Source organism: Heliangelus exortis, chromosome 2 (genome assembly GCF_036169615.1).
Source record: "Heliangelus exortis chromosome 2, bHelExo1.hap1, whole genome shotgun sequence".
NCBI classification, from domain to species: Eukaryota; Metazoa; Chordata; class Aves; order Apodiformes; family Trochilidae; genus Heliangelus; species Heliangelus exortis.
In genome coordinates, this window is record NC_092423.1 from 63,644,353 (window position 1) to 63,672,089 (window position 27,737).

A 27,737-nucleotide genomic window follows, 5' to 3' on the forward strand; every position below is an offset into this window, starting at 1 on the left:
GCTCCTCACCCTTATGTCTATAAACCAGCAGACAATTACTTTGGGGCTGTAAATATTAATTAAAGCTTTTACTGATCTCACTCTATTTCATATCAGGGTAAAATTCAGATTCAAATAGCACAAGTTCCACATAAGTCTGTGCATTTGCCTTTTCCTTCAGGTTGCACCCAAATTTCAAAGCTGTTTATCCAATAAACCCACTGTGCTAGTGTAAGGAGAGCATCCTGTATTGCTAGTGCATGGGAAGAGCCAAGGGAAGAGTCCTTTCAGTGCTGGTTCATCTTCTGGTTCAAACAGTTTCCACTGATAGTCCATCCATCCATCCATCCACCTGCACAAACACCCACCCAGATGTCTGCATTTACACTGCTGACTGTTCAGTCTGAGCATCTGAGATTTTAGCAGTGTTGACATTTCAAGCAGATTGAAAAGCAAAATGAGAAAGTAAGATGCTATAGAGCTCTATAGCAGCATGACACACATAATCTGTATCAGTTCAGTTTCAGCTGATGTAGAAGAATTAACATTTCTACTGAATTTATTTATTTATTTACTTCACCAAAAGCAAGGCTGACAAATGATTCTCCATGTTAAAAAAGCACTGGAGCTGTGCATGTGCTGCATCAGATAGTATCTGAATATTGGAAATGTCAAAGAAGCTGCACCCAATGGATATGTAAGGAGGGATAATGCCAATGCCTCAATCCTTACGACAAGGACTGCTGACCTGAGGGACCATGAATAAGGTCCATGTGGATGTGAATCTATGGATCACCAATACTTCAGAGAAGCTTGCTAACACATGTACCATGGATACAGCAGACCAGTGGCAATTCCAGACCCAGCTCATTTGCCAGGATGCAGTTAATGATTATTCTAATTATTTATCTAAAGATCTCCAATGCGTTCAAGTCTGCTTGCCAACACTTCAATCTGTTGATTCTCAAATCTGTGTTAAAAAGATAACTAACATTCAGGACAATGCTATTTTTGTTGAAGCTGTAGATCTTTCAGCCCACTGCTGAAGATAAAGAATATTTTTATCAGCTATTTCTAATAAAACTTTGACACATCTTTCTTTAAATGACCTGATATTCTCAGTATTGCCATCATTACACTTCTGTGCTTCCAGACTTCTACATGGAAATATTTAAAATACCAATAATCAGCTTCTCTAAGGAGGCAAGGTGGAATAAAAATCATGCTCCACTACTGAAATCTCCCTAGATAAATTAAATAATTGGATCCACTTTAATTTTATTCCCTGCACTCCTACTGAACAAAGCCATTAGACTAATGGCCTGAAAAATGTCATACGAAAGATGACAGAGGGTAAGATCCTTCTCTTAAATAATGATAGGGGAGGGCATCTGCTGAACTGCAGCACTAAGCCCATGCTCCTCATCTTGGGCTGCATGGCTCTTGGCAGGAGGACGGAGAGAGAAGACTTGGTGAAGCTACAGCATATAGTTTCAAAATTACTGATTTTATATTTGATTTATGTCATACTGTGTGCTCATTGTTTTTCAGAGCAACAGTAATAATTAATCTTTCTTTAAATCTAAGCATCCCATCCAAAGGTAGAGGTTCTGCTAGGTTTGTCTTGTCTTCAGTAGGCCACGCCCAAAGCCAGGTAAATCAGGGAGAGGTAACAGTGACGAGACCAGACTTTATTACTCTCTCCCTAATCCTTCCTGAGACAAGAAGACTAAAAGCAATAGATCAGTGAAGAATCATATCACATCACAAGAGCTGGTTTTTTAACCAGCAAGAGAAGTTTGCCAGCTTATTGCAATATCAAGAACATTATTATTTTCCAAGAAGCATGCGAATCAAAGTCACAAAGGAAAAATGACTTCACCTCTTTGCAGCTTTGCTGCATCCACATAAATAATGGCAAACATCAGAGTACCCTCCACTTTCTCAAGAAAGCAACTTCAGCATCTAACCTGGGCTGGCTTAACCACAGTTCTGTTGCTGCCCTTCAGCTGGTCCAGTGCCCTGATGCTGGGGTTTGGCCTGGGAAGATGTGCAAGACCTGGCATGATGGGTTAGAAGACTACAAACATATCCTATTAATTTTAGGCATTCTGGCATATCGTTAGCAAGGTGGTACCACAAACACACCGTGCTCCTGGAATATGTTCTAACTGGGGACTGCATGAGGTGACAACCACAGGAAGCTGAATTTGGTATTGTCTGATTACAAACAAATACATTTTAGGAGATACACAAAAAGACTGATACATCCACTGAAATGCATACAAGAAATTCTTACAATACAAAAATTAATGTCGAATGTCTAACTTTGCTGCTGAGATAGCATCAATGTTACATATATAACAGCATTGGTGTAACATATATAACCTATACTTAATATAATATACTTAATATAATCTATACTTAAAAGGATAGATTTTAAATGGACTCTAGTGCTCTTAACAATACCATATTAAGTCTTATTTCTAAACAGAGATACAGGTATTATAATAGCATAAATTGATGTAAGTAGTAGTGGTTACAAACAGAAAGATAAAGTGAAACAAGAGATGAAAAGAAGAGATATCACATGGCAGAATACTACATCAGATTACTTCTTCTGATCTCTTCCCTACATACCCAGTATTTCTCTGCTGCTTAGCTCTGACTGGCAGTGATGGTATTAATAAATAAAATTCCAATAATGGATTCTTTTTTTCTGAAGAATCTCACGATTTAAAAAGGAAAGGAAAAGTAAATCTTTCCTTTAGAAAGGAAAGATTTAAAAAGGCAAACTACACCAATCACCTTCTAAGTGAAATGTACGTAACCAAGTAAGGGAAGTACTCAGAAAAAACAAAACAAAGAAATGAAAACTAACTGCCCACTGAGGCAGTGACCAAAGCTTAAAATAGGACACATGGATAATGCAATCAGGCACAGAAAGGCAAACTTGTTCAGCCAGGTCAGTATCAGATCATTTGAAGTGCCCTGGTAATAGCAGAAAGGGAAGAGAATCTGCTTTTCCTTGATCTGTGCCATCATCCTCATCCTGACCCTTTTTAATGCACTGCCTCCACCCTTTACACATGGAAGATTTGTGCGTTTTCATCACTTATCAAATAATTCTGTATTGTGAATCTGATGTATCTAGCTTGATACAGGAGAATCAAAACTAGGCATACTACTGAAGGTGACAATAGCTGGAGCACAGCATTACTGTTGTTAAATACAGGAAACACGTGTTGCTTTGTTTGTACTTAATGGCATTTTGTTTGCTTTTTTGAACACGCAAAAAGGAACTGTTTTTCATCTTGTGTTCAGTGCTACCCCTACCTTTGTATTTAAGAGGTCTGCATATCCCAAGACTTAAAACTTCATTCTCAGACTAGAGAGCAGGAGGGTAAGTTTCCATCAAAATGACAACTGAGTTGCAGCATTGAAAAGGAGAGATATCAATGAGAAGAGACAGGACAGAAAAAGGTGGATTGTCTGCTCTCTGAAGACCCAAAGAATTGAGGTGTCCTCTTATTAGTGTACTTCTGTCAACACTATGTAATAAAAATGAGAGGGATGCTGAACCCTGTGCCAAATCCATATTTCTTTCTTGTTGTGTTGTGGCTTTTTCTTGTTTGTTTTTTTTCCCCCCTCTAAAACTCCTCAAATCAATAACAGGGACACAGAATTCCTAGAAAATGTGACTGACATTTCTCTGGTAGAGAAACAGGATTTTTCATTGAAAAACAAGGGATTGCTTGCATGAGCTTGACCCAATCTTGTTTACACCATTTTCCCCCATACTCTCTGATTTACCAAAGAGAAGACCTCATTTACTACCTGTATTTTTCTCCACTTTCAGTCAAGAATGTGAATTATATTGCAATGTTAGACAAGGCATCTTCCAGAGCTCTTCAAAGTAAGCCCAGAAATCTGCTGAGGTGAGCCTGCTGTGCAAGCCAGGCCATGAACTTCCCAGTGCCAGCACAGCCTTGCCTGGAATGGTACACAACTGGCTTATTTAATGGCCAGCAGTTTTGCTACAGGTAATTTAACTAAATATGAGCTAGTCACTACAGAGAAGCACATGAGCAGTTATTTGACTTGCCCCAGGCTTGGTGTTTCTTCAGCTTTATTTTGGGTTATGCAGATGGGTATAATGCATATTAGAGATCCTATGAGGAGAGGCTGAGGGAGCTGGGGCTGTTCAGCCTGGAGAAGAAGAGGCTCAGAGGAGACCTCATCACTCTCTACAACTCCCTGAAAGGAGGGGGTAGCCAGGGGGGGTTGGTCTCTTCTCCCAGGCAACTCTCAGCAAGACAAGAGGGCACGGTCTCAAGTTGTGCCAGGGGAGGTTTAGGTTTGATATAAGAAAGAATTTCTTTACTGAGAGGGCGATCAGACATTGGAATGGGCTGCCCAGGGAAGTGGTGGATTCTCCATCCCTGGAGATATTTAAAAAGAGACTGGATGTGGCACTCAGTGCCATGGTCTGGTAACTGCAGCAGTAGTGGATCAAGGGTCGGACTTGATGATCTCTGAGGTCCCTTCCATCCCAGCCAATTCTATGATTCTATATGGGGAAATGCAGATTTAATCCCCTCACTCTTTCTCCATCCCTTTCCTTTTATTGCAGTCTAGCCAAGTGAAGTAACTGCTAGTGGTTAAGGAAAGCCTCACATCTCTGGTCAGTCCTTTGCATTCGCTAGTATGCCAGAGATAAGTCCTCTTACAGCACTAACTGACCTTTTTCTTCCTCTTCTTCTTTCTCCTTCCTGCCTGCAGGCTATACCCAGCCACACCAGCACACAGCAGTTCTGTTGGTCCCTGATCCCAGGACAAAACCACAGGTAACTGGTGAGTTGCTGTAAGTCCCCAGTGTGCCAGACACTGATGGGAGCAGGGTGCTAGGACTCTACCCTCCCCGCTCCCTCATAAAGGAGAGATAAACAACCATGTCCTGCCTGCCTTGGGGTTCTGCCATCTGGAAGTTACCAGGAGTAGGAATCACACCTTCTTCTTAGAAGGGCACATTTATTTTCAGCCCACAAAATGCTGAGGGCTTGTAGCTACCCAAGCACAAAGTGATGCTGGTGTGAGCAAAGAATCCTTCCCAGCTTCCCAGCAGCCTGGTGGGAATGTGGAATATCTTTGCATCAAATTTCTCTGGCTTAGTGCCATATTCACCCAAACCAAACACTACAGAGTTCCATTGACAAAAATAAACTAATTTTGTATTTTGATCTGTGCTCTTAAGGACAAGTACGTCATTCAGCAACAAAAGCCCATGCCTTTCCCTCCCCACCTCTTTCTTTAATGCAACTATTCCTCCGAGACTAAAGACACACATTGTATAATTGTATCAGTTGTTAAAACCTCAAACATGTTTTTCAGCTTCCCACACTTCACAGCAAGGACCAGGTATGCTGGGTTTTTTGCCTACTTCTCCATTCTGTGTCTTCTAATTCTTTTTCTTCCAAAACGTTTTATGATTTTTAACAGGTACACCTGTAAATGGCTGCAATGCCTCACAGCCACATACTGTGCACACTCCAGAGATGGCAATGGAAGAGCAGTTACTGTTTGAAATAATGTGAGAACTAGAGGAAGAAAGCTTATTTTTACATACAGATCTTGCAGGACTTACGACTTGTCTAGAAGATAACTATTTCATTTAATAATTACTTTTGTGGGAAGTGAAATAATCACCCTGGAGACAACCTCTTAAGTGGTGATAAAGTTCCTGGTTGAAAATAGTAACAATCTTAAATTCCAGGTGGGAATCACACACATGCACAATCCCCTCCATTTGAAAAATGTATTTATGGAAGCTCTAGAAGAAGGACAGCAGCAGTAAAACAAGTGTCAGAATTCTTACAGCAACAGTATCTCAGTCCACGCTGATTTTCATGTATATACAATTTCATTAATAATTTTTGCTTAAGCAGTAAAACCCTGAAGTATAGGAGTATTCAATAAAAAGACTGGGTCTGAGCTCGGAATTAAACCTTTCTGGTTACCACTTCAGTTACTCCAGCTCTTATCTGTTAGCTCATTTCTGAGTACCTTTAAAAACTCTACAGTTCTTTCTACTCACACTAAAGTAGAGATGTGTCTAAATCATGCTCTACATGCAGGCTCACCCTTCCACAGGAGACTGAGATTTGCAGTCAGCTGTCAGTCTATGGACACTTTTAAAAAACTCCAGCCAAATCTCTTCTCCCTCTAATTGTTCCTCTGACTACTGCTCCCTTGCTCACCAGTCATGCCATCTGCTGTTATCCAGCTGTGCCACAAACCTCCCAGGGGCTTCAGTAAATTCTCAGTTTACTGAAATCAGTAAATTGAGAATTGCTCTGTACATACCAGGAGATGTTCAGCATTACAGAGTCTCAGTGCACTTTGATCTCTTGTAGTTCCAGCTCCTTCTGCTCTACAAGCTTATCAGTTAGTTCCCCACATTCATGTATTTTCATTCCCTTTCATGCCCCTGGTACTTTCAAAATACCTCCATTTGTGTTGTCTCCTCATTTCTTCTCTGTCTTTTCGACTCTTCTCCACCCTGCTTCTCCCATCATCTCCATTTCAGCTCTCCTTAGGCAGCATTCAGAACTCAACCTTGACTTCTTTTTTATTCTTGGAGACGACTCCTATCTTTCTATACTTGACCTCTCCCCCTTGGCTCAACCTACCATGTCTGATTGCCTCTCTGGCATCCTGTTCTAGATGTCCCGTGGACACTCAAAGTTCACAGGATGAAACCACACATCACACTCTTCCATTATAGTTTGAGTACTTCTCCATTTCCAGTACCATTTCTGCTATTCTGTCACCTGAATTCTCAGTACTGGTGCTTTACACACCCCTCTCTGTTTTCTATTTTCCAACCAAATTAGCATTACATACACACATTGCTTTCAGTCCGATGGCTAAAGTGTCTTCCACTTTGATCTGCATTACAGTAACCTCCTGCTTCCCTTTGAGCTTCTCACTTCTTACTTTTGTACCTCATCAAAATGCTGCATACACATAAACTCCCTTTATCCCTACTTCAGTGAGCTCATCTGAATGTCCAAATTCCTTCACTGATTTCTCTACAAATTACATGACTTCCCTTCCAAGATACCATATGATGCAGCACCTGCCTTCCTCTTTTCCTTCGGTTTCATAGCTCTCTCTTCTGCTAATCTCCTAGTCATTACTTTTGCTAGATTAATTAGTGGTCTTTGAAGGATCTCCCTATGTTTCAGCATGAATTTTCCTTTTCCATGTTGCCAGTCCAGTAGTACCACAAGAATGCAGACTAAGAAGATAATAGGAATCCAGGACTCATAAGTGTATTTGGAGGGTAATTCAGCATGAAATCTATGTAACCCACTGGTTTGCCTGTGCTATAAGGACTGAATACTGATCTTTGTATAGAGTGCCAACAAATGTAATAGTTGCTTGGGTCACAGGGCCCACACATTACTTTTGGATCCACTCTGGAAGTTTCAGGCCTGCAAGACCATGTATAAACTATAAATAGCTTTGAATAGGAGGGTGGAGATGTCCACATTGCAAAGGCATATGCACTTCCCTTACAAAAAGCACTCAGTGGTCCCTTTTCAGGCTGCTCTTCAGGCTGTGCAACTGTGAGGATGCACAGACATCTCGTGATCCTGACAGGTTTCTCTGTACCTGGGCTGGCCACAGGTTTTCACCTGATCTGTCCTGCTGATGTTACAGTCATGTATTTTCCAGTTCATTATACCATTCTTTCCCCCTAGACCTCTAGAACAGGTACTAACAACAGCAAAATTGCTATTTCTCAGTCATAAAACATGTATCAGCCTAGCCAGTGAACATGCTCAGCTAGCATAGCTGGAACTAGTTTCTTTACTTTCTGACAGAAACTCACAGCATGCAAGAAAGGATTAAGCCTGCACTAGTATTATATACTTCCAAAACAATGACCAGAAGTTATTTTCATGAGGTGGAATGAAATCCTGCCCCACAGAAGGCAGGGGTGAAAATGGACCAGTGCTCTGCAAGCCTGCTGGCTGGAAGCCTCCCTGGTCTATTTGTCTCTCTAGGGCTACTAGATCATCTTCTGTCAGGAGGCATACCATCCCTTTGGAATATCTAAAGGTTTGAAGCTAAATGATCAAACACAAAAAAAGGAAGTGAAGTCCTCAAATACATAGTTATTATTCTGTTAAGAAGTACAAGTAACTGGAGTTTGTAAGCATCCATGCATACACATGTGTGCTTTAAAAGGGAGGAAAGCAATGTTCTTTCTTTCTGCACTGAGATTTCAAGTACAAGGTTGCAAAAAAAAAAACCAAAAAAAAACAAACAAAAAAAAAACCAAAAACCATCAAGAGATGCTGATGCAATTGAGTTTTGGGTCAGTTCAGTTAGTCTTGGAAAGTATATTTGTAACAAATGGCTTCATTTGCTTTTAAAGATAAATCAATCACGCTAGTAGCGTAAAGTACCTGCTCCTGCTACACGCAGTCCTTCATTTAATATCTGTGGGTCTTGCTGTCACCAGCAGTACAAAAGAAGAAAGAAAACACTCTACATTTTGCATCACATTCATCAGATTCTTCCCTCTGCTCTAGTGGCATAAGCAGTAAGAGTGCTTAACCCACGGTGGGTTTCTGGGTTTCTCAGGCTATCTTCTTCATTTCCACTGAAAGCAATCCCATTCAGCTTCAGCTGATTTTTAATTGAAGGAAAACTATAATCACACTAGCAGGATGCTAATTCTGAAGAGACATTAGCAAAACCATAGTTATCCCATTAAACTGCAGACCTGTGGTTGACAAAGGACCCTCAGATCCCACATAATATCTTGTTCTTTTGCATAGTGCAAATGAAAGCCACTTTGGCTAATAACAATAATAATAATAATAATAATGATGATAAGCCCCAGCAACAAAAGCTGAAAAATTAAGTGCCAACAACTACGGAGAACCTCAGCTCAGAAAATAACAATTCATATTCACATTTATCACAAAAAAAGCTTTTTCTGACCTTGAGAAAATGAGATCTGTCTACCACGTCTGTTAATAGAGAGTCCTAAGTCAAGTGCCTTCGTTCCTAAGTAACATGTTAAAACCACAGAGCAAAATGAAGTAAAATAATATTGAACAAGAACATAGGGTAACATCTATGAGGCTGTTTTTTCCCTGAATGTTTCTCTGCTCCTTTTAGTTCTCAGCTTCTCCTAATTGCTGACTGGCAAAATCGAAATAATTTGTCACTGTTGCTTTCAAGTATTTGCATTCCCAGAAACATAAAAAACACATACTTACCTGTAGCAACACCTGTGATTGATTACACCGTCACTCTGAATACCCTCTGGAGGTTTTGCTCAGCCCCAAAAGGAGAGGGGGAAGGGATGAGAACAGTTGCCTGATGAAGAGCACTACATTAATTCCAATAAAAATACAATTTCCCTCATGTATCTGACACCATGGTGCAAATCACACTAGCTGAATTCCAGGTAAACCAGTCCTTCCAAATACTGAGTTAAGTCAAGAAAACTCTACTGCAGCACGAAGAGGAAAAAGTTGATGTATCAAGGCAGAAAACCCTGATCTAAAATTCACAGGAATGGTTAGAAACCACAATCAATACACACAATTTCTATAGCAACTAAGAAAGAAAAAAAGCCAAAAGCAACCAGACAAAAAAAAAAAGAGTTGTTTCCTTAACTGTTAGCACAGGGCTTCTGTGGCAACTGAGGGGACTTGTCCCTCTTGGCATCTCTCTGGTAGACACGCTGAATCGATGCCCTGTGCATTCCTGCCACGCTCCCTTTCCTCTTTCCCTGGGATCTGTGGAGGGGCAAGCCGAGCATCCCAGTCGGAGCACACACATGTCCACACACCCCCCATGCAAGCAAACGCGCTCCCATTGCCTCTCTCCTACACCCACAGGATCTCAGCACTCACCGTCACGGGCTTCCTCCCCGCGACTGCAGTTGCTGCAAATGTGTTTGATCTCCTTGCCTATGTGACAGTGTATCACAAAAGAGACATTGTTGTTAGTGGTGCTGGTGGCGGGCTCCTTCAGTGGCTTCATCCTCACTAGATAGAAAGCTTTCTTTTTAGGTTTCTCTCCACTCATCTCTGTAACCGAGCCCTGCCCGCAGCCAGAAGAAGAAAAAGCAAGCATCCCCGCCTGCCCGGCGTGCGTGCAGTCCGCCATCCGCTCCCTCTCGCCTCAGCGCTCAGCTGCCACACACACAACGGGGATGAAGGGGAGGGCTGGGGGAGAGCGGGGGGAGGCGGGAGGCAGAGCAGGCAGGGGCGATGCCCGAGCCTCGCTGCCCTCCGCGCCCCTGCTCCTTACCCAAACCACTTGGGCTCGGCTGAGAGGGATGCTCGGCATGGCCCCGCTCCGGCCGTGCCCGCGACGAGCCTCGCCCTCAGCCGCAGGCGACTGGCACGTTTGGCGGCAAAGAGGAGCCTGGCACACTTTTGGCTGCCTCACCGGCTGCATGCCCCCCAGGAGTCTCCCTTTGCTTTCCTTTCCCACCTCCTCCTCTTCTTCCATGCCTCTCCCCCGCCTTGTTCTGGCAAGCTCCACATCCAGAGGAGCCCGGTGATGGGCAGTAGGAGCCTTCTGGGATGGCGGGCACAGCCGCTGGCACTGCCCGCGCCCTGCTCCCTTGGCAGGATGCACTGCCATTCCCCAGCTTGGTGAACACAGCAACCTCGCCTTTGTGCTCGGGAAGCGTGGCAGCCTGTCCTGCCAGAATTAATATTTTACACACAAAGGACAGACTGCCAGCAGGCTAACAGCGGGCTGCCCCCGCCTCACCTCAGCAGACAGCTTCAGCTCTGAGGGCTTGAGGCTTCTCAGTCTGGAGTGACCCAGGAAAACCAGCTCCCCTCCTGCTTCTCATTCTTACTTTTTCTCCCCATTTCTTTTTAAAGACTGAGGAGGAACCTGGCCTGGCCTGTGCTGGGCTTACAATGCCAGCCACTGAGAGTAGCTGGCACCTCCCTGGTGCCTTCAGCCCAAGTGCCCCTGCAATGGGACTGCCCCTCCTAGGCTGAGGCTGACCAGAGTACAGAAAAGTGCAGACAGTTTGAATTCATTTAGATTGCTTATCCGGGGGATGAATACCCCCTTCTTTGTCTTGTTTGCCTCCTGCTCAAGATGCAGCTGCTCTGAAGAGCAGCTCTATCATCCCTGGGTGCCTGCAGCCTGGGCAGCACACTTCCAAAGCTCCCCCAGCCTCAAAGGGATTATAATTTCTGTCCAGACGCTCTGTCAATCCCTTGCTGCACAGCTGCTCCCAAAATGTGCCCTCTGTTTTCAGATCACAGTAAACAGCCCAGGCTGCCCAACTTGCCGAAGCAGCAGCTCAGGATTGTGTCTGTGACACAGAGAAAGTGGGGAGCAGGGCTAAGGATGCTTGCTTCTAGCAGGCTTCAGGAAGGAAAGCCTGAAGAAGAAATTATAACCTCAGCTATTTTGGTAGCTATTATAAGAACGGGAGTGTTGCTCCCTTAAATCTTCAGCAAGCTATCAGTTTGGCAGGCAGTAAGTAGAGAGAGAGTGCAATTGGGGCAGACAAAACATGGCAAAGAATAACACCATTCTCCTTATTTTTAGCCAAAGCCCTTGCTCGCTGCTACAAGAAATCCACTCATTCTGCAATTCTTTACCATTTCCACATATTGTTGCCATGTGCTTTACTGTAAGAAGAGGCCAAACCAGCCCCGATTCTTTTCGAGTGCACATGAAAGAGTGAGACTTTTGCCTAAAGAAAGATGGAGTACAAACTTAAGGATTCACTGCCATGGTTTTCCATTTTCTCAAATGCATGCACACACACAGAAACACAGAAGATGCATGCAATGAAACTGCTGACCTACTTGTTCTGCGTCATTCTGATGCAAGCCTGACTTCTCACCTGGTGCTCTCGGGAGTTGAAACATTCAGATGTCACATACAGCTAAAATTGCAAGCCCTTACTTTTCTCAGCAGCACTCACAAATCAGACGAGGTGCTATCAGATCTCATGAAAATAGGGGCTGAAGCATTCTCTCAGCAGAATCATGTAGTTTACTAAGCCACACAAAGCATCCTGCACACTGAGCTATGAACACACGTTGAATAGTCAGTCACCTCAGGTTAAGCATTGCCTCAAAGGACCTGATTTTGCATGTGTTGCTTATCGAAAATTCCTACCATTTCATATAAGCAGGAGGAGAAGAGGGAATGCAGAATTATCCAGGAACAAGCAGGTGAATTCCCCAGCCACGTGTACCATGTAGGTATGAGTTAATGGACTGAAAAGCCATCCCTTTGAATGCCTGATGCTAAGACACTGCTAAATTACACATTTGGAAAGAGAAAGCTGAGAAGAGTTTGATCCCTACCAGCTGCACAGCAGTTCAGGACACTTGCAGTAGATTTCCCTCTAACTTATTCATTGTCTTTGAGAACACCTTCAGCTTGGTTAAGATTCAGAAAATAATTGGGTAAGCAGAAGACATGACCATAGTTCACCTTCTGAACTTGCTTGGAGTTCATAGCTTTCTGTCACTCGCACTGCTTCGTTACAAAAATGGGTCAGGAAAGGAAAGCACACCCAAATGTGAACATTTCTGAATTTGGGAAATGTGAACAGTAAAGAAATGTGGGGTGAACTCAAAACTGGAATACTGCTATCTCAGGGCAGAATTGGGGCATTGGGCCTCACCTGTTTAAGGAAAGGAAACTAGAGTGATAGAATCAGCAGAGCTGATCTTTCAAGGCAAATGGTCTTGTAGTTCAGGACCTGAGTAGCACTTAGGACATTAAAAACTGGGTCAAGTCAACAGTCTTGCCATCTGCCTCTGTGATCTTGGAAAAATTAGTTACAAGGTCTTGATAGCTCAGTTCCCTGGCCAAAAAAAAAGGAGCAGTGTTGATGTTTCTGTTTTTCAGACAAATTTTACAAAATCATATTTCAAGGCCCTCTGAAGGTGTTTGTATATGACAGGAAGGGAACACTTACACAGACTGTTCAAATACAGAGATATACTATTTATAGCAAAATGAGAAGGGAAACAGGAGAAACATATTCCATCAGGCTTAGTCTGGTTCACTAATTTTAGACTTAAGTTTTCCTGTTTCACTGGATTTTTTTTCAAGTGTTTATCCCTTCTCCAATTCTGCATTTGTATTGATTCTCACTATTTCCCAACCCCAAACAATTTTTAGAGAGGGACAGGAGCAACCCCTTTCTCAGGCAGTGACTGGAAGAGACTGTAGATCTGGTTTAAAGTTTTTTAGCGACTCTGTCCAGCCTCATAGGTACTCTCTACTACCAAAGAACCATCAAATGCTGTGGCAATGGGCAGAGTTTTTGAAAGCAGATCCCAGGAGACTGCAAATGCCCAGCTACTCTGCCATATCTGGGGACATTTGGATAATTTAATAACTGGTCCAGTGGTAACACTTGGCTCAATGCAGATACAAACCCCAAATTCTAATGGATAAACCCAGTGCATTTTTGCTTGCAGGTGTTATATATTTTGAATGCAAACAAGCCCTGAAGCCATCTGCTAGTATGTCTCTTGTAACATGCACTTTGATATAACCTGCAAATTGCCTTCATTCCTAAGAGCTGCCTTATAGAGAATCTGAATTTGCCACAGCCAATAAAACAAAAATATGTTTAATTATGATCTGTGTAATTACAGTGAAAGCTGCCACTGCTAATCAGTTCCAGGACAAATAACGCAAAATGAACATACTACTGAATTCCTGCAGAAAATTACTTGCTTTTCCTTGGTTTTAAAGAGAAATTTAAAAAAAAAAAAAAAAAAAAAAAAAGGGTAGTAGCTCTTTCATTGCCTCAATATGTGGCCACAAACCTTGGCATAATCTTACTGTCCAGCAGACAACAAAATCAATGAAGAGGATGCTAGACAACGAATCAACAAACTTCGATTGTATTCCCAGCCCACATTCACTTCTATAAGCTTGGGAAATCATTTGTACTGTTAGTACGCTGCCCTATAGCCTTTGTCATTAGGGAGAGTGCCACTTCCATTGTACATAAAAAAGAGACAAAAGCAACATCCCCTTTAAACAGAAGACTACCGAGATACGGACTTCTAGTTGCACCAAAATCTCACTGTGTCTTTCCATTTTTTTCCCTGGACCATATCTCCCCCTGTCACAGATCACCTGACTCAGTCTCCTTTCTGTGCCCTCAAACAATGTCCATGTAAACAAAAAGTGATGTCGGAACCAAGCAGCCAAAAGCAGGGAAGCTTTGGGCTGCATCCTCCACACCACAGAAATCAAGATTTATTCTTACCTCTTTTTCCAAACTGTTGGATTGTGCAAATCATCACTTAGGCTACCCCTGAAGTTTGCCCTAAGCCTCTCAGATTTAAAACATGGAGGTCTCTGTGGAGGCAGGATAGGCTCCCTCCTACTTCCAGCACAAATAGGTGGGCATTGGAAACCATGTGGAAGCCACATTTCTTCAATACAAAGATTGTCTTGGAGAGCTGCAGCCTTTCCCTGGAGAAGATGTGGCTGACTGAATGGCACTGTGCAGGTGAAAAGGCTAGACAAATGCAAGTCTAACAAGGCAGCATCACTTCTCAGCAATTTAGTCTTTCTAACCAAAACACCGTGATTCATTTTTATGTTTTATGGTCTATTTAGGCAGTGATGTTTTTGCAGGGATGCCCCAGTACTTGGCATTTTTTTCTAAATATTTCCCTTTCCCGCCTATTTCCTCTGCCCACTGTACTATGAATCCCAGCAAGAATAAAAAAAGTGAAAAAAGATAAATTAATTACCAGCTGCTCTGGTGATTAATGCATACATTGATGTATTACACACATGGAAACAAACTGAACAACTTGAAGAAGAAAACGTGTACGCTTTGATCCACTGACTACAGCAGAGGAATCAGCCACTAACACTTGGATGCCACTAATCAGCCACGGACACAGGGGATGGATGCTCTTTGTTAGCATTCTCTGTTCACTGTCAAAACACCCCCAAAACCTACCTCAGGAGAGATGGCATTTGCTACAGGAGTTCATTGCTAGGTGGAGAATCCTTCTTGCAAGACACAACTCATACCTGGATACCCAAATATTTTCTAACAGGCAATTAATGCAGCGGGACTCTGGTCCACAGCAGGGGCCCCAGGGTGCTGGGCTGACAGTATTCCCGTGTATTTCTGCTTACTGCATGGCACATCAGCAGAACTGGGAGGGCAAGGAGGAGGGAGAATCAGCCTGAGACTCCTGCAGGCCAAAATAGAAGATGACCTTTTTAGTTCTGCAGCTATAAACACATTTTTAAGCAACAATCCCAGCCACTTCTCACAGACAGGAGCCCAAGAGAGATAGGTGATGAGTGCTGCACAAACAGAAGCAAACTAAAGGGAGAAGAAAGAAAGGAAAATACCTTTTTCCCAGCATTCCTATATTCAGCAATGCTGCTGAAGCATCACATGGAACATTCTTGCTCTACTTGCAGGGCTCTCCATAACCTATACACGCCATGATGGAGCCTTCTCCTTATTTAGAAGCCCAGCTTTATTTCAGTGTGACACCATATGGTGTGACAAAAAACGAACAGAAAAGGTTACACACAAAAGCTTAGACACATGTGTTTGCTGCAAGTGTGAAGAACTGAAAATAAAGGACTCCTAAGGATAAAAAGGACTATGTCATCCTAACAGGCAGGACAGACAGAAAGCTGCTGAGCTGCCATTTTAATGCCCAAAAATGTATGTGTAATTAATACACAAAGGCCTGATCAAGCTAAAGGTGAACACCAGCAAGGAACCAGTATGAAAGTCGAGCTGAGCAAGAAACCATGAGAGTTAGATGACACTCTAAGGACGAGGCAGCCTTTATGCTGAATTTACAGGTGAATTTCTAGCACTAGATACTCACTGTAAGCCCTAGAATTAGAGCCATTAGTCACTACAGTCCTTGAAAGGTCATTAGCCTCCATCTTAGAAAATCTACTCTGAAAGATGTAGCATGCCCTGGTATTTTAGTGACCTGTTCTGAGCACGTTTCAGGTCCTGCATAAGTGGTTTATGAAAGGCTACACCAATTTTACTTTGATAATACCCACAGATAAAACATACAGATAAAGCAGAGGTATGAGTTGGGACTCAGTAGCTGTCTTATACCCTCAGTTTAGATGTGGCTGCAATCTTGAAGTTAACAAAAAATAGTTCCAAAAACCTTGGCGCAATTAAGAGACTAGAACCTATGGGGGAATCTGAATTAAATTCTGTATACTCAGTTTTATAATTCAAATGGCTGCACATCTTAACTTATACCAAAACACTATTATGTTTGGTGACTTAAAGACTCAGAACATGCAGCAGTTTCCTTGCTAGCTACCCCCTGCATGACACTGAGAGAATAAAGTCCAATACACACTGGACTTTCACAGACACACACAAAATACCTTTCTCCTCCTGCTCATAAAGAAACAGCTCTGTACTTTTTGCTTTCCTCACACCAAATCAAAAGCTGTATTATGAATAGGTGCAGGAAAAAAAAATAAATTAAAACCCCCATAAAACCTACAGTAAGGTATCTGGTTGCATTTATAATTCCTCACAAGGTTATGTTCCCCCACAGCATGCTAAAAAAAGCTCAGTGAAGGGAGAAGGCAGAGATTGCCTCTGTGTATGCCAGTGTAGATAGCAAGCCCCTGGGGAAAAACTGTATCTGATTTATTCTTGTCAGAAATGCTCCTAGTCATGGGAGGGAGGGGAGGGAGATGGTCTACAGGAGAAGTCCAAGCTTTTGCAGTAGATAGAAACAAGCACTGGCCACTTCTGGATGGTGAGCAGGCAGTCTTTGCTGGAGTCTCTTGTACACAAAGCTCAGTAAAGCAGGGCAGGGTCATGACCTTTCAAGTTGCCTCTTTGGTTTTCTTGTTATTTTCTCAATATAGGAATAAAAGAAATAGCACTGAGAAAAAAAATTACTTGTTATTGCTAATGCCTGAAAATCTTGGGTGATCAACCTCGAACACCTGAGAAAACCTCAATCTTTCAAGATCTGCCACTTAGGATATCCTGAAACTCTGTCCATTTTACAGTGTTAGCATAGACATGAACATCATGAAATACCATGAGTCTAAGACTTTACAATCTCTGTCACAGGCACTCAAGGACTGAGGCACACACATTGCTCTGTCTGCCCTGGCTCCAGAAAAGTCCAAGTCATCTAGCTTTAAGGAAAATGTAAGAAAATAGGTCAAACTGAACTTTCCATCACAGGCAATAGCAGTGAAGTCAATCAGCTTGCACAAGCATTGCTCTCAGCACAAATTACCCTCACACTTCCGTCTACATGACTAATCAAATTAATTCCTGATGATACCAAGTAGCATGGCTTCCCTAACAATATACACAGACTAAAATTCCCTGCTGATAATCCTTACTTACATTGTTGCTTCTCAGACAAAAATTAGGGAGTAGGATCAGAATGCAGAAAACTTTGGTGAAGTAATATATCCAAAATAAGTAGAAGCATGGCTTGAAATTGCTAGACAAACCAAGATATTTCAAAGTATTTAAATGGACAGCTATTATCACAGAAACTACTTGCTACTGAGATCATCAGCCTACAGAGGACCAGGTTATGATCAGCACATAATAGGGGTGACTGGATTTTTAGCTTTTATAAATGACTCATCTTAAGTCTATTGCTTTTAGCTCAGTACAGTTTACTTGAAGGTCAGGGATATGACTGTGCACGAAAGCATGTTCATTTAGGGAACACCATTATGGAAAAAAAAAAAAAAGGTAAATGAAGAAGAGGAAATTTGCAGACTTTGCCCCAAATAACACATTTGCACTAACATGGTTTTACACTCTTACCCAAACTTTCCAGGCCAAGGGTCTGGGACTTCCCATGTCTCTCATGGGCCACTGTGTCAACCACACAAAACTAGTGAGTTTTCATTTCAATTTAACTGTTCACTATGGCTCCTATGGTTTCCAGTGCCATTGTTTGAGGTGACCTGAGAAACTCACAAAATGCAAAAGCTCTGGGAGAAGGATGTATGGGGAAAGCCAGACAACAGGTCCAGTAAAGCCAAACCTTGATCAAGCTCAGATGGAGGATGAGAGTCTGAGCTGAAGGAGCAAGCTAAATGTTAGTGAGGTCTAAGAAGTACAAAAAGCAGGCAGGGAGGCAGAGACTCAGGAGGGAACATGAGGTGAAGGGAAGGAACATTCAGTTGGAATAGAAAGGAGATAAAGGGAAGGAGGAGAAGAGAGATGATTAGGAAAGCCATGAATAGACATTTAAAATTTCAGTGGGCCTTTGAATGGACAGACCTTCCCAATTTTCAGGGCCTTCTCCACCACTGAAAAGCACTGTGTAATGAACAGTGCAGAAACCTAGAGCATCAAGGGTAGCTGCAAAGGACAATTAAGGTACATACACTGACAAAACTGTAGGGGAAATATTTCATAAACATCAGCCTCCACTGAGCCTAACAGCAGCACCCATTGTCCATTTCCTCACTTCAATAAACACACACATTTTTCTCAAATTAGAAAAAAAGATAACTCAAATCCCTAGGAATAGCGTGCAGTTTCTATACATATCTCCCAGTGAGCTAGCAGCTCGCAGTACTTAAAAGAAGCAAGAAGCTTCTGACAATATAATAAGCATCTTCTGCCATCTTTTCCTCCTTCAGCAGAAGCACGGGCTCCTTTGAACAGCAAAGAAATCTGCTTGAGGAGTTTTTCACTTCTCTCTCAAGGAACAGCAGCAAAAAGAGATTCTTACTCTCCTCCATTTAGCCCCTTTTATTTTTATTGCAGGCCAGTCATTTTTATCATCAGACTCCTTTTTCTTATTTGTTGCTTCTCTTTTCACAGTAGCCTGGTATGAAGCACAAAGCACAGATAGAAAAGTTTGGCTTTGCATCAGTATCATGTCATCATTCCCCTTCCATCCCCAGTTTACAATAACCAGGCTACTCTCTTCACCACCAACAAACTACATGTGCCATCAGCAGACCTTGCTGAAAAAGGGCCATATTAAATATTGTTTGCTTCCTTAAAAACTTGTATAGCGGTCAACAAGAGAAGCTGCAGTGTGCTACAGGATCTGAAGAAACAGCTGTATAATCAGTTTTTGCTGAAATTCTGGAACATATTTTAGTGTGAAATTTGCCAAGCTCTTTAACATATGCCCATTGAATAATTATAAAGCCTCAAGATTCAGACTGGATTTTAGTAATTTTTCAGGCCTTTTATAAAAGGAGAAAGTATTAATAGCTAAAACCTAATTCAGCTTTCTCAATTATGCATTGTCATGATATGTAACTACATACCTATACTATTATTTGAAGTCTTAGCCACGTTGTGTGTAAATTATTCATAAGAAATAAGAACTTACTTCTAATATTTGTTATTTCTTTAAGTTTAACAGATCCAGCTCCTTCACCTGCATGATCCATAATTACTATCTGCCAAAACCTAAGTCTCCAGGGGGCAAAGGTAGCACAGAAAAACAAGATTTTGCTTTTACCAAAGGTTTAAATGTGAGAACATGTGACTGAATGTTGGAGCAGGAGGTCTGAAGTACAATATGCATTTCACTCACAGTGGAGTAAAAGCAGGAAAACGGTGGTAAAACCCACTGCAGATCTTTTTTTATTACTTTGTATTACAGAGACTCCAAGGGGTCCCAGCAGAGCTCAAGACTGCAGCATACAATGCACTCTGACATTTTAACAGACTTTTTGTCCTAATGATCTTCTTCAGGTTTTCTCTATTGCAGTATTCTTCTGAGCTTAAACCATCCCAGATTCAGGACTCTGGTGCTTCAAGACTTTGGTTAAGCTCTAGGAATGTATCACGGGGCCAATAGCAGATGGAAGCTTTCAATCACTGTATAAGTTATGACTGGAAAGCTATCAATAAAATGTACACTAAGAGGCCAAAAACATCTATGTTCCTTACATCACTGTGAACAACCAAAACCCTATGGTTCAAAAAGCAGTTATCTACTTGTGGTAGTTATCTCTTGCGGTGTTTGCACTGAAGCAGATGCTTCTGCATAAAAAGATATTTTTCCCATGCCATAACAACTTAAGGTTTAAAGGTAAGAATACTAATTACTTACAACTAAGCATAAGATGAAATTGCGCAGGGAGGTTGTAAAATTTCTATCTCTGTCGATTTTCAAGGCTGGAATAGGGAAGTACCCAAACAATATGATCTTACAAGACCTGCTTTGATCTCCAGAGGTCCCATCCAACCTGAATTATCTTATGATTCTAAAACATTCAATCAGTAATATCTTCTGACTTGCACATCTTTGTGCTAACAGTCACAGGCTGTCTAGGGACAAAGACAAACTCACATGGGTGTGTGAGTGTATTTTTGCACTCTGAAACTGCAAAGTGACCAAGCTTGCTTGCCAGAGTAACAGCTTTCAACCATTTAGGTGAGATATTTAAGTGGGATGTGACCATACTACAGCCCTTCAGGAAGAAGCTGGCTCATTGTGCTTATGGAATTAAACACAGCTTTTCAGTTTTCTTCATGGAAGCCTTTTGGTTTACTTACCTGGGGGAACTGCAGCTTCTCTTCTTGAGAGATCTCATGCATAGCATGTTACAAATAGCTTTTCATAACAAGGGATGGTTTGTTTTTTTTTCCTGGCCTTATTTTGCCATTTTTCTAGCTGCTTTGAGAAATCCTGAACTGCACACATTTTGCAAATTTTCCTTTCCTAACAGAAGTTGCTCCATCACCCCCTAACTGCCTCCACCTGAAGGAATGTTACCGTCACACTCTGGTTGCCCAAGGACAACTATCTTGAGAAACACAAGTACCACAGGAGAAAGTTGCTCTGGCTTCCTGAAGCACCACCCTCTTCTTGTCTACACAGAAACACAGAGAGGAGCAATTGAAAGGGTTTCTCACTGTTGATAATACGGGCACGAGATGCAGCTGCATGTGGGAGAGGAGAAGGAATTTGGTCAGGCCAACCTAGCCTCCCAATGGAGGGAGCAGTAATGAGGAACAAGAGTTTGCTTTTTTCTTCCTCTTGTTCTTCTGACGAAAGCAGGACTTAAAAGCAAAGAAATGGACAAGATAAAGAACATGAGTTGTGGAGAATGAAGCAGCTTATTATAAAGCTATTATGAATAGCTGGCTTGCTGCTTAGCTAGGGGACAACGAAGTTAGCAATTAGAGATGATGAATGGTTGAAGGGGTTTTAAATGATATCGAAAGATTTTCATCTTTCTCTCAGACAGGTTGAATCCAGGTCAAGTCACTACCAACTGAATGTGAATGCCATCTGATTTATTTCATTGGGCTGCGTGGAATGAGCTTGGGCTCTCGTAAGCTCTTTGGGACAAAGGCTTATTCATAAGTAATTATCTGTAACAAGCACCTCAACTTGCATGAGGAGGTGCTTTATACAAGGTACTGTTCAAACAGCCCAGTCTTGAAAAGGTTAGGATTCAACTAGATACAACTGTAAAAGTGTCATTTAAGTATGACAAAGACAGCATAGCTTGTCTGAAGTCTTACAGAAAGTATGTGCTAGAGCTTTATTTGAAACTGCATTCAGTTACAAGACAGTTCTTCCTTCCTGGGCATTTAGAAATTGCACGGTGCATGCTGGGCATAACTGCAGTCTATATAAAGCAGGGAAGAACAGAAGGTGCCCTTTACTAGCCACCACGTTCATCAGCATCTTTCAGGAATCTGCTTCTGTGCTCACAAATTCCCCCAGTGAGACAGAGAAGGCGTGTTTGCTAGCACCATGGAACAGCATCAGCTTCTGTCTCACTAGCAAGAGCTATAAACAACACTGTCTTCACACAATGGACAGCTGCCTTTCCTACTGGGGAACTGTCAGAGAAGCACTGGGATTTGCAAGTCACAACTGGCAGTTCAGCTCCTTGCCAGCAATTTTCAGTGACTCAGAATTATGAATCCTCCTTTTTTTTTTTTTTTTTTTACACTTTGGAAATAGTAAATGAAGTATGTGAGAACAGCAGAGGTGGTGGAAAGTGAAGACAGTTCAGGGGCCTAAAAGAGGTAGGAAACTAGAAGAGAGAAGGACACTCAGGAAGTAAACTGAGCATAGGAAAAGAAATCAAACAAGGTGAGAAAAAATGATGTGACCCATCAGTGGGGTGATATTGATGCAGTCCATTCTCATGGCCACTGACCTTGAATGAACAGAAAACACCACACACTACACTGCTTCATCTAGCACACTACTGAGCAATGTTACTCTGCTGCATATTCTGCTTTGCATCTGCAAAGTGGGGCCATGGCAAGCATTTGCAGCAAGATAATCATGATGAATAACTGCACTATGTTAACCTTTTTAAACATGGAGTTCTTTGGGTTCCTAGAATGATTACCACAAAACCAACAGGGTGGTGGGGAGCTGGAGAGAGGTTAGCCAGTCTTCAGTTCCCCATTCCAGGCTGTGCAGTCATGCAAATGGATTTTGAGTTTTGAGAATTCGTCCAAAGTTACAATAGTGACAATTATAGGAAGTTTGAAACATGGAGTTTACGAGTAGGTCTTCAGGACTTGTGAATGTCTCCAGGGCAGGAATGGGCTAATTCAATTAATCAAAGCATCTGAGGGAGGAGGTGGCAGGAAATGTCCCCATGGCTAGAAAGAAGCATAGGTTTGAGAGGAGAGACAATGGGAATCTAGCTTTGGATGGAGCAGGGGAAGGTGATGTCTCTTCCTTTGTTTCCTTCTGTCTTCTCCTTGTCCTCTGGGAACAGAAAGAAGTGGGTATTTTGCACAACGAAGAAGGGCAAAAGACTGCAGTTTTAGCCAGGAGAAAGAATTAGGGGCTAGCTGAGATGCTAGAGGTCTCAAGGAACTTTACTCTCATATTTACTCCTGTGTTCAGTTACCTTATCTTCATGATGTTTTGTTCCATTGTTAAAAGCCCAGAGATCACATAGATCTGTTATCTTTACATTCTGCCTCCTGACACATTTGACTCCAAGTATGCAGCAAAGCATTTTTGCTGCACAGTAATTACGACATTAGGACCTTTCCACAAGCATCAAGATTTTTAATGCACGGCACCAGGATATCCAAGGGTTTAGAGTTCTCCAGTTTCTGTGCTGGTGATGGATGCCAGGTTTGACAAGATGATCTATCATCCAGAAACACATAAAAGAATACCAGCTTTTTGGAAAATAGCAAGTTAGACTCAAGACCCTGAGAATCCTGTGACATGAAGGGTAACGTCAACAACTTCAGTTTCAGTTCACAGGTTGTGAAGTTGAGTGTGGTCATTCAGATAGAGAACACAGAGCTCCACCGCTTCAAAGCAGCACTTCATAAAATACACTTTGCCTGTATATAGTTGATACTTCTAAAGTTTAGGTCACTCTTCCATGCGTCAGTGTAAATAGGAGATGCTGCAAGCCTGCCTGACTCATTTACCTCTGTTGACAAGCAGCACAGCACTGTTTGAGATGAGTAACACTAATATCAAGATCTTTTAGTCCTAAGGGTACAAAACTACTTGCCAACATTCTGTAAATTAATAGCTTCCAATTGTCTATTGGTTGGGAGGATGGGCAGAAAAAAAAAGTACATGGAATGAACACAAAATCTTGTTTAACCATCATTATAATGATGATTATAGAGGCTTTTTGCATTTTTTCAGCTGGCTCATGCATTGCCTTCTGATGCACTTGGCTACGAAAGGTGCCTGGATGGTTGGTCAGTTAAAACACGGGCCTTTTAAAAATGTGAAAACATTCTTCAAACACAGTTACCCTAATAAAGATTTTTGATAATGCAAGCCTGGGAAAAAATAGTTTCTCAGGAAATAATGGATCCACACTTGGTTAGACTTAGTTAAACCAAAGCAGAATAGGGGAAAGTCTCAATGCAAAGCTTCGTCTTTGGTTGCTTGGTATACCTTTAGAATGTTAATCTCTGCAGATTAAAACATTCTCTGCAGATCACTGTGCTCACAAAATGCAACATAGTGGAATCCAAAACAAATATACTGAAACAAACCCTGTCAGAGACATTAATAATGCTTCAGGGAGTATGCTGGCACACTTTCATGTGCCAGGTCAATGAAGCTTATTCTAAGCAAAACATCTGGAGCACTGTAAATCCAGCTTTCTTTAAATCTATGCTGAGCTTTCCTTCATTTCTTTAAGTTGCCATTTAATTACAGTTTTGATCAATGCCATTTTGCAAAACCATCTCCTGCTCCATTTCCCCATTAACAGTGAAAACTTTTTTTTCTCTCATTCTACCCAAGGCTGTTTATCAAAGCAGAGCATTAAAATTTTAATTTCTGATAACTAGCACTGATTTTTGATCCAAAACCAGAATTGAAATGTCGATACATGATGAGAATGCTTTAAAATTTATTCATACCTTCCTCTGCTTCCCCCCCCCCCCCCCCCCCTCAGGGCTGGATTGAAGCAAACACTTTAAAAATAATATTTAAGGTTAGATTCATATCTAGGCTAAGGAATCTTGCTTCTTGAGCTTTTCAAAGGGAGTCATTCATATCAGAATTGAAATGGAAATGGGAGGAGTATTTCCAACCCACTAAGCTGGTAAATAATTACTCAAATAAGATTTAAACAGAATTTGGTTTTTAGATGCATTCAACTAAGTCAAACTGGGCATTTTTGGAGAATACACTTTCTTGGCAAAAACCCAGTACTAACTAAAATTTTGGCCACAGAATACCTCACAAACAACTTCTGCTTTATTTCATTGAAAAAATGCAACCAAAGAACATTTCTCCTATACTCAATACGCCCTGTGTGCCTCATCTCCTATTGTGTTTTCAGCCTTAAGGTTTGTCAACTTCAGTGGTTCTGAGGCCATGCCCTAAGTTCTTTCACCCTCAAAACCACAAAAACAAGCCAGGCACACTTAATTCCTCAGAAATGTCCTTCCTTTACCACAATACTTTGAGCCCTTTCCTAAAACAGATGTCTCAGATTGGTTTCTGATAACTCTCCTCCTGTATACACTGAAATTTCACATTGGCCTTGTGGGATGTTCTTATGGGAAGAACATCCTATTGAATCTGTGTCAACTCTTCAGCAGCTTTGCCTTCCCCTGTTGAAGCTATGAAATAACCACTATAAAGAGTAACACCCAGATCAATGCAGAATTAATTTTCCCTGCCTTATTAAGCCAGATGCCAATACATTCAAATATCTTTTGCATTTCTCAGTATGAGCACCAAACACAAGGGGCAGCTCACTGAAAAAAGAATGTTTGATTTCCTTGAAGTTTATACTGGGTAGTGAAGACCCTCTGTGTGTCTTGCTTTAAATATCAATATTACTTTACGGGTGCAGAGTGAGGAAAATACACTGCTCAGTTCTAGCAAAAATAGCTAAAGTCAGTCCCTAAGTAGCATTACCCTGTTACAGTGGTGCCTATCATGGCACCAAAATGGCAAAAATCTCTCCAGATACCCAAATATCTAAAGTCAGATAAACTGCATAGAGAAAACACAGATCCCTCAAAGAAAATATTAGTATTTATATAAATATAGTAATGTTAATATTTATAAAAATATTACTATTACTATTTACCACAGTAAATCCTGGAAGTCTCAGACAAGATTTGAGAGCTAGCCACTATCGTAAAGACTCAGAAAGAGTCCCTGCCCTATTACAGACAGACAAACAGGTACTTATTTTGTTGATAAATAGCTGAGAGAGACACAGAAACAGTTTGCAGAAATTGATGGGATGTCTGAGACAGAGCTGCAAGATCAACACCAGAAGAGAGGAGCATCATTTTTACGGAGGCCCCAGTCAGTCTTTGTAGACACATTCACTTAAAAAGTGTCCCAATCTATTTGGAAGAAGTGGCTGCAAGTTGCTACTACTAAGGCTAGGATCTGCATTTGCTTTAAGAGAGACATATCCACAGAAGGCAATGTATTGCTACAGAGGTATTTTCAAATTGTCTGGAAGAAGTCCTGTGCTAGCACATTGTGCCATACAGACATCCTGTTAACTGGTGGTGAGAAGCAGAAGATGCCAGAGCTGATGTTTGCCAGCTGCCCCAGGATTTGGGCTAATGGCAAGCAACTGCAGTGCCTATTGAAAAGAAACACTGAATGTCTGTGGGTTGTGGCAGGCTGTACAGAGGCTCTTATGCTAAGATGTAGCAGCAGCATCTTGGAGGTGGCTTTCTAGGATATTTGCCTTGTTTCTTTCCTTTTCTAAAAAAGAACAACTGAACCATATTCTAACACTTAGAAGAAGCCTCCCAAAGATGATGTTTCAGTGCCATACAGAGTGTTTTGCTATTGCATAGACCTTTGTTTTCCACAACTTTGTAGTAGCCTCCATGCATTACACGTAAAAATGCATACATTGTTTGCTTACAGTGTCCCTAAGGGAGCAGACTTACTGAGGTCTGAAATATCTTCATCCCAGTTGCTGCCCCAAGGCTGATTGCTAGCCTGCCTCTGCCATTCACAGAAACTGAAAGTCATCTGGCCAGAAAGAAAGATTCCTTCAAAGAAAACATGTTTTGCTGAAAACGTATGAAAAGAAAAAATCTATAATTATCCAGTCACATTAGTGTCAGTGAGATCCTCCCAGCTTTCCAGCCAGGTACAATTAGGAATTGTTTTAAACCACCAGTGACTTAATTACAGCGGCAACTTTCCTTTATATTTCACAGGGAATGTATTAGGTGGTGGGGGACATGAGAAACTGTAGAGCAGTACTTTAACTTAAAAGACAAGCAGAAACAATACCAGAGCAAGCAGCACACACCTGAATCCTGCACGACTCCCCATAGCTCTCCTCCCTGCAGTGCCAGTGACTGCAGAGCCCCCCTGGAGCAGGATGAGCACTGCAGGATGCCTCCTTCCCCTCTGTGGGTACATGTTTTGCTCACAAAAACAGACCTGAAGCCCCAGTCAAGCTCAAAACCTATCTCTTCCTACGGGCAAAATTTCACCTAAGCAGCCAAACAGCATGCACTAAGGAACAGCAGATGCAATTGAGCAATGCAACTACCATCCACTGCTAACTCCAGCTAGCAGGTAGTACTAACTCCAGGTAGTACATTTGAAAGTGGATTAAATAAGACAGGACTCCCATCAGTAACCAGTTTTTCACCTTGAACACTTCCCTTAGATAATACTTAGTTGATACTTTCCTTAGCTTGTTTGTCTCCTTTTTTTTTTTTTTGCCCCCTCCCCCCCAAGCTTCTCACTAGCAAAGATTCATGACTTCACTGCCCCTCTGAAACAGGGAAAATGGTGGGGACAGCACTGCTAAGCATAGCTACAATTTATGTATCTATACATGAGCCCTACTATTTATCTTTGATTTGCTGCAGAAGCACAATTTTAGCATGGTATGAGGTACTAATTTATATCAAGACAATTGATAAATTGATGCCTACCATAAGTGCTGGCAACATAACCCAGTACCTCAGGCTCTTGCGGTTCATTATCATCTCAAAAGTGCTCAGGTCTGCATTCAATTATATGTTGCCAGAATGCAATTTGAGTTTCAAGTAATGATACTAGACTTCTAGATCCTGTCAAGTAATGCCAACAAAAACACTGCTATTGAGTTTCAACTGGTGACCTGCTCCTTCTTCCTCTAGGAACTGGGTATTCAGTCCAAGAAGCAGAGATCTGTGTACCTGGGGTGGAACAGCCAACCTAGAGCTGTCAGAAAACCACTGCTGCTTTGTCAAAAATGAAAAATGTAACCACTTA

At 41.7% G+C, this 27,737-nt stretch overlaps 1 protein-coding gene across 3 annotated transcripts in view; it reads right to left on the reverse strand.

The window, feature by feature from the left end:
• Nucleotides 1–27,737, reverse strand: part of PHACTR1 (phosphatase and actin regulator 1) — a 297,876-nt gene that overhangs the window by 139,453 nt on the left and 130,686 nt on the right. The window contains exon 1 of one of the 3 annotated variants that reach the window (XM_071736426.1): nucleotides 9,921–10,195. The exons of the other annotated variants lie outside the window; for them this stretch is intronic. Within the exon in view, the coding sequence (XP_071592527.1) occupies nucleotides 9,921–10,176 (256 nt within the window). The 5' untranslated portion in view covers nucleotides 10,177–10,195. Of the gene's footprint in view, nucleotides 1–9,920; nucleotides 10,196–27,737 lie in introns of those variants that run through there. 3 annotated transcript variants of the gene reach the window in all.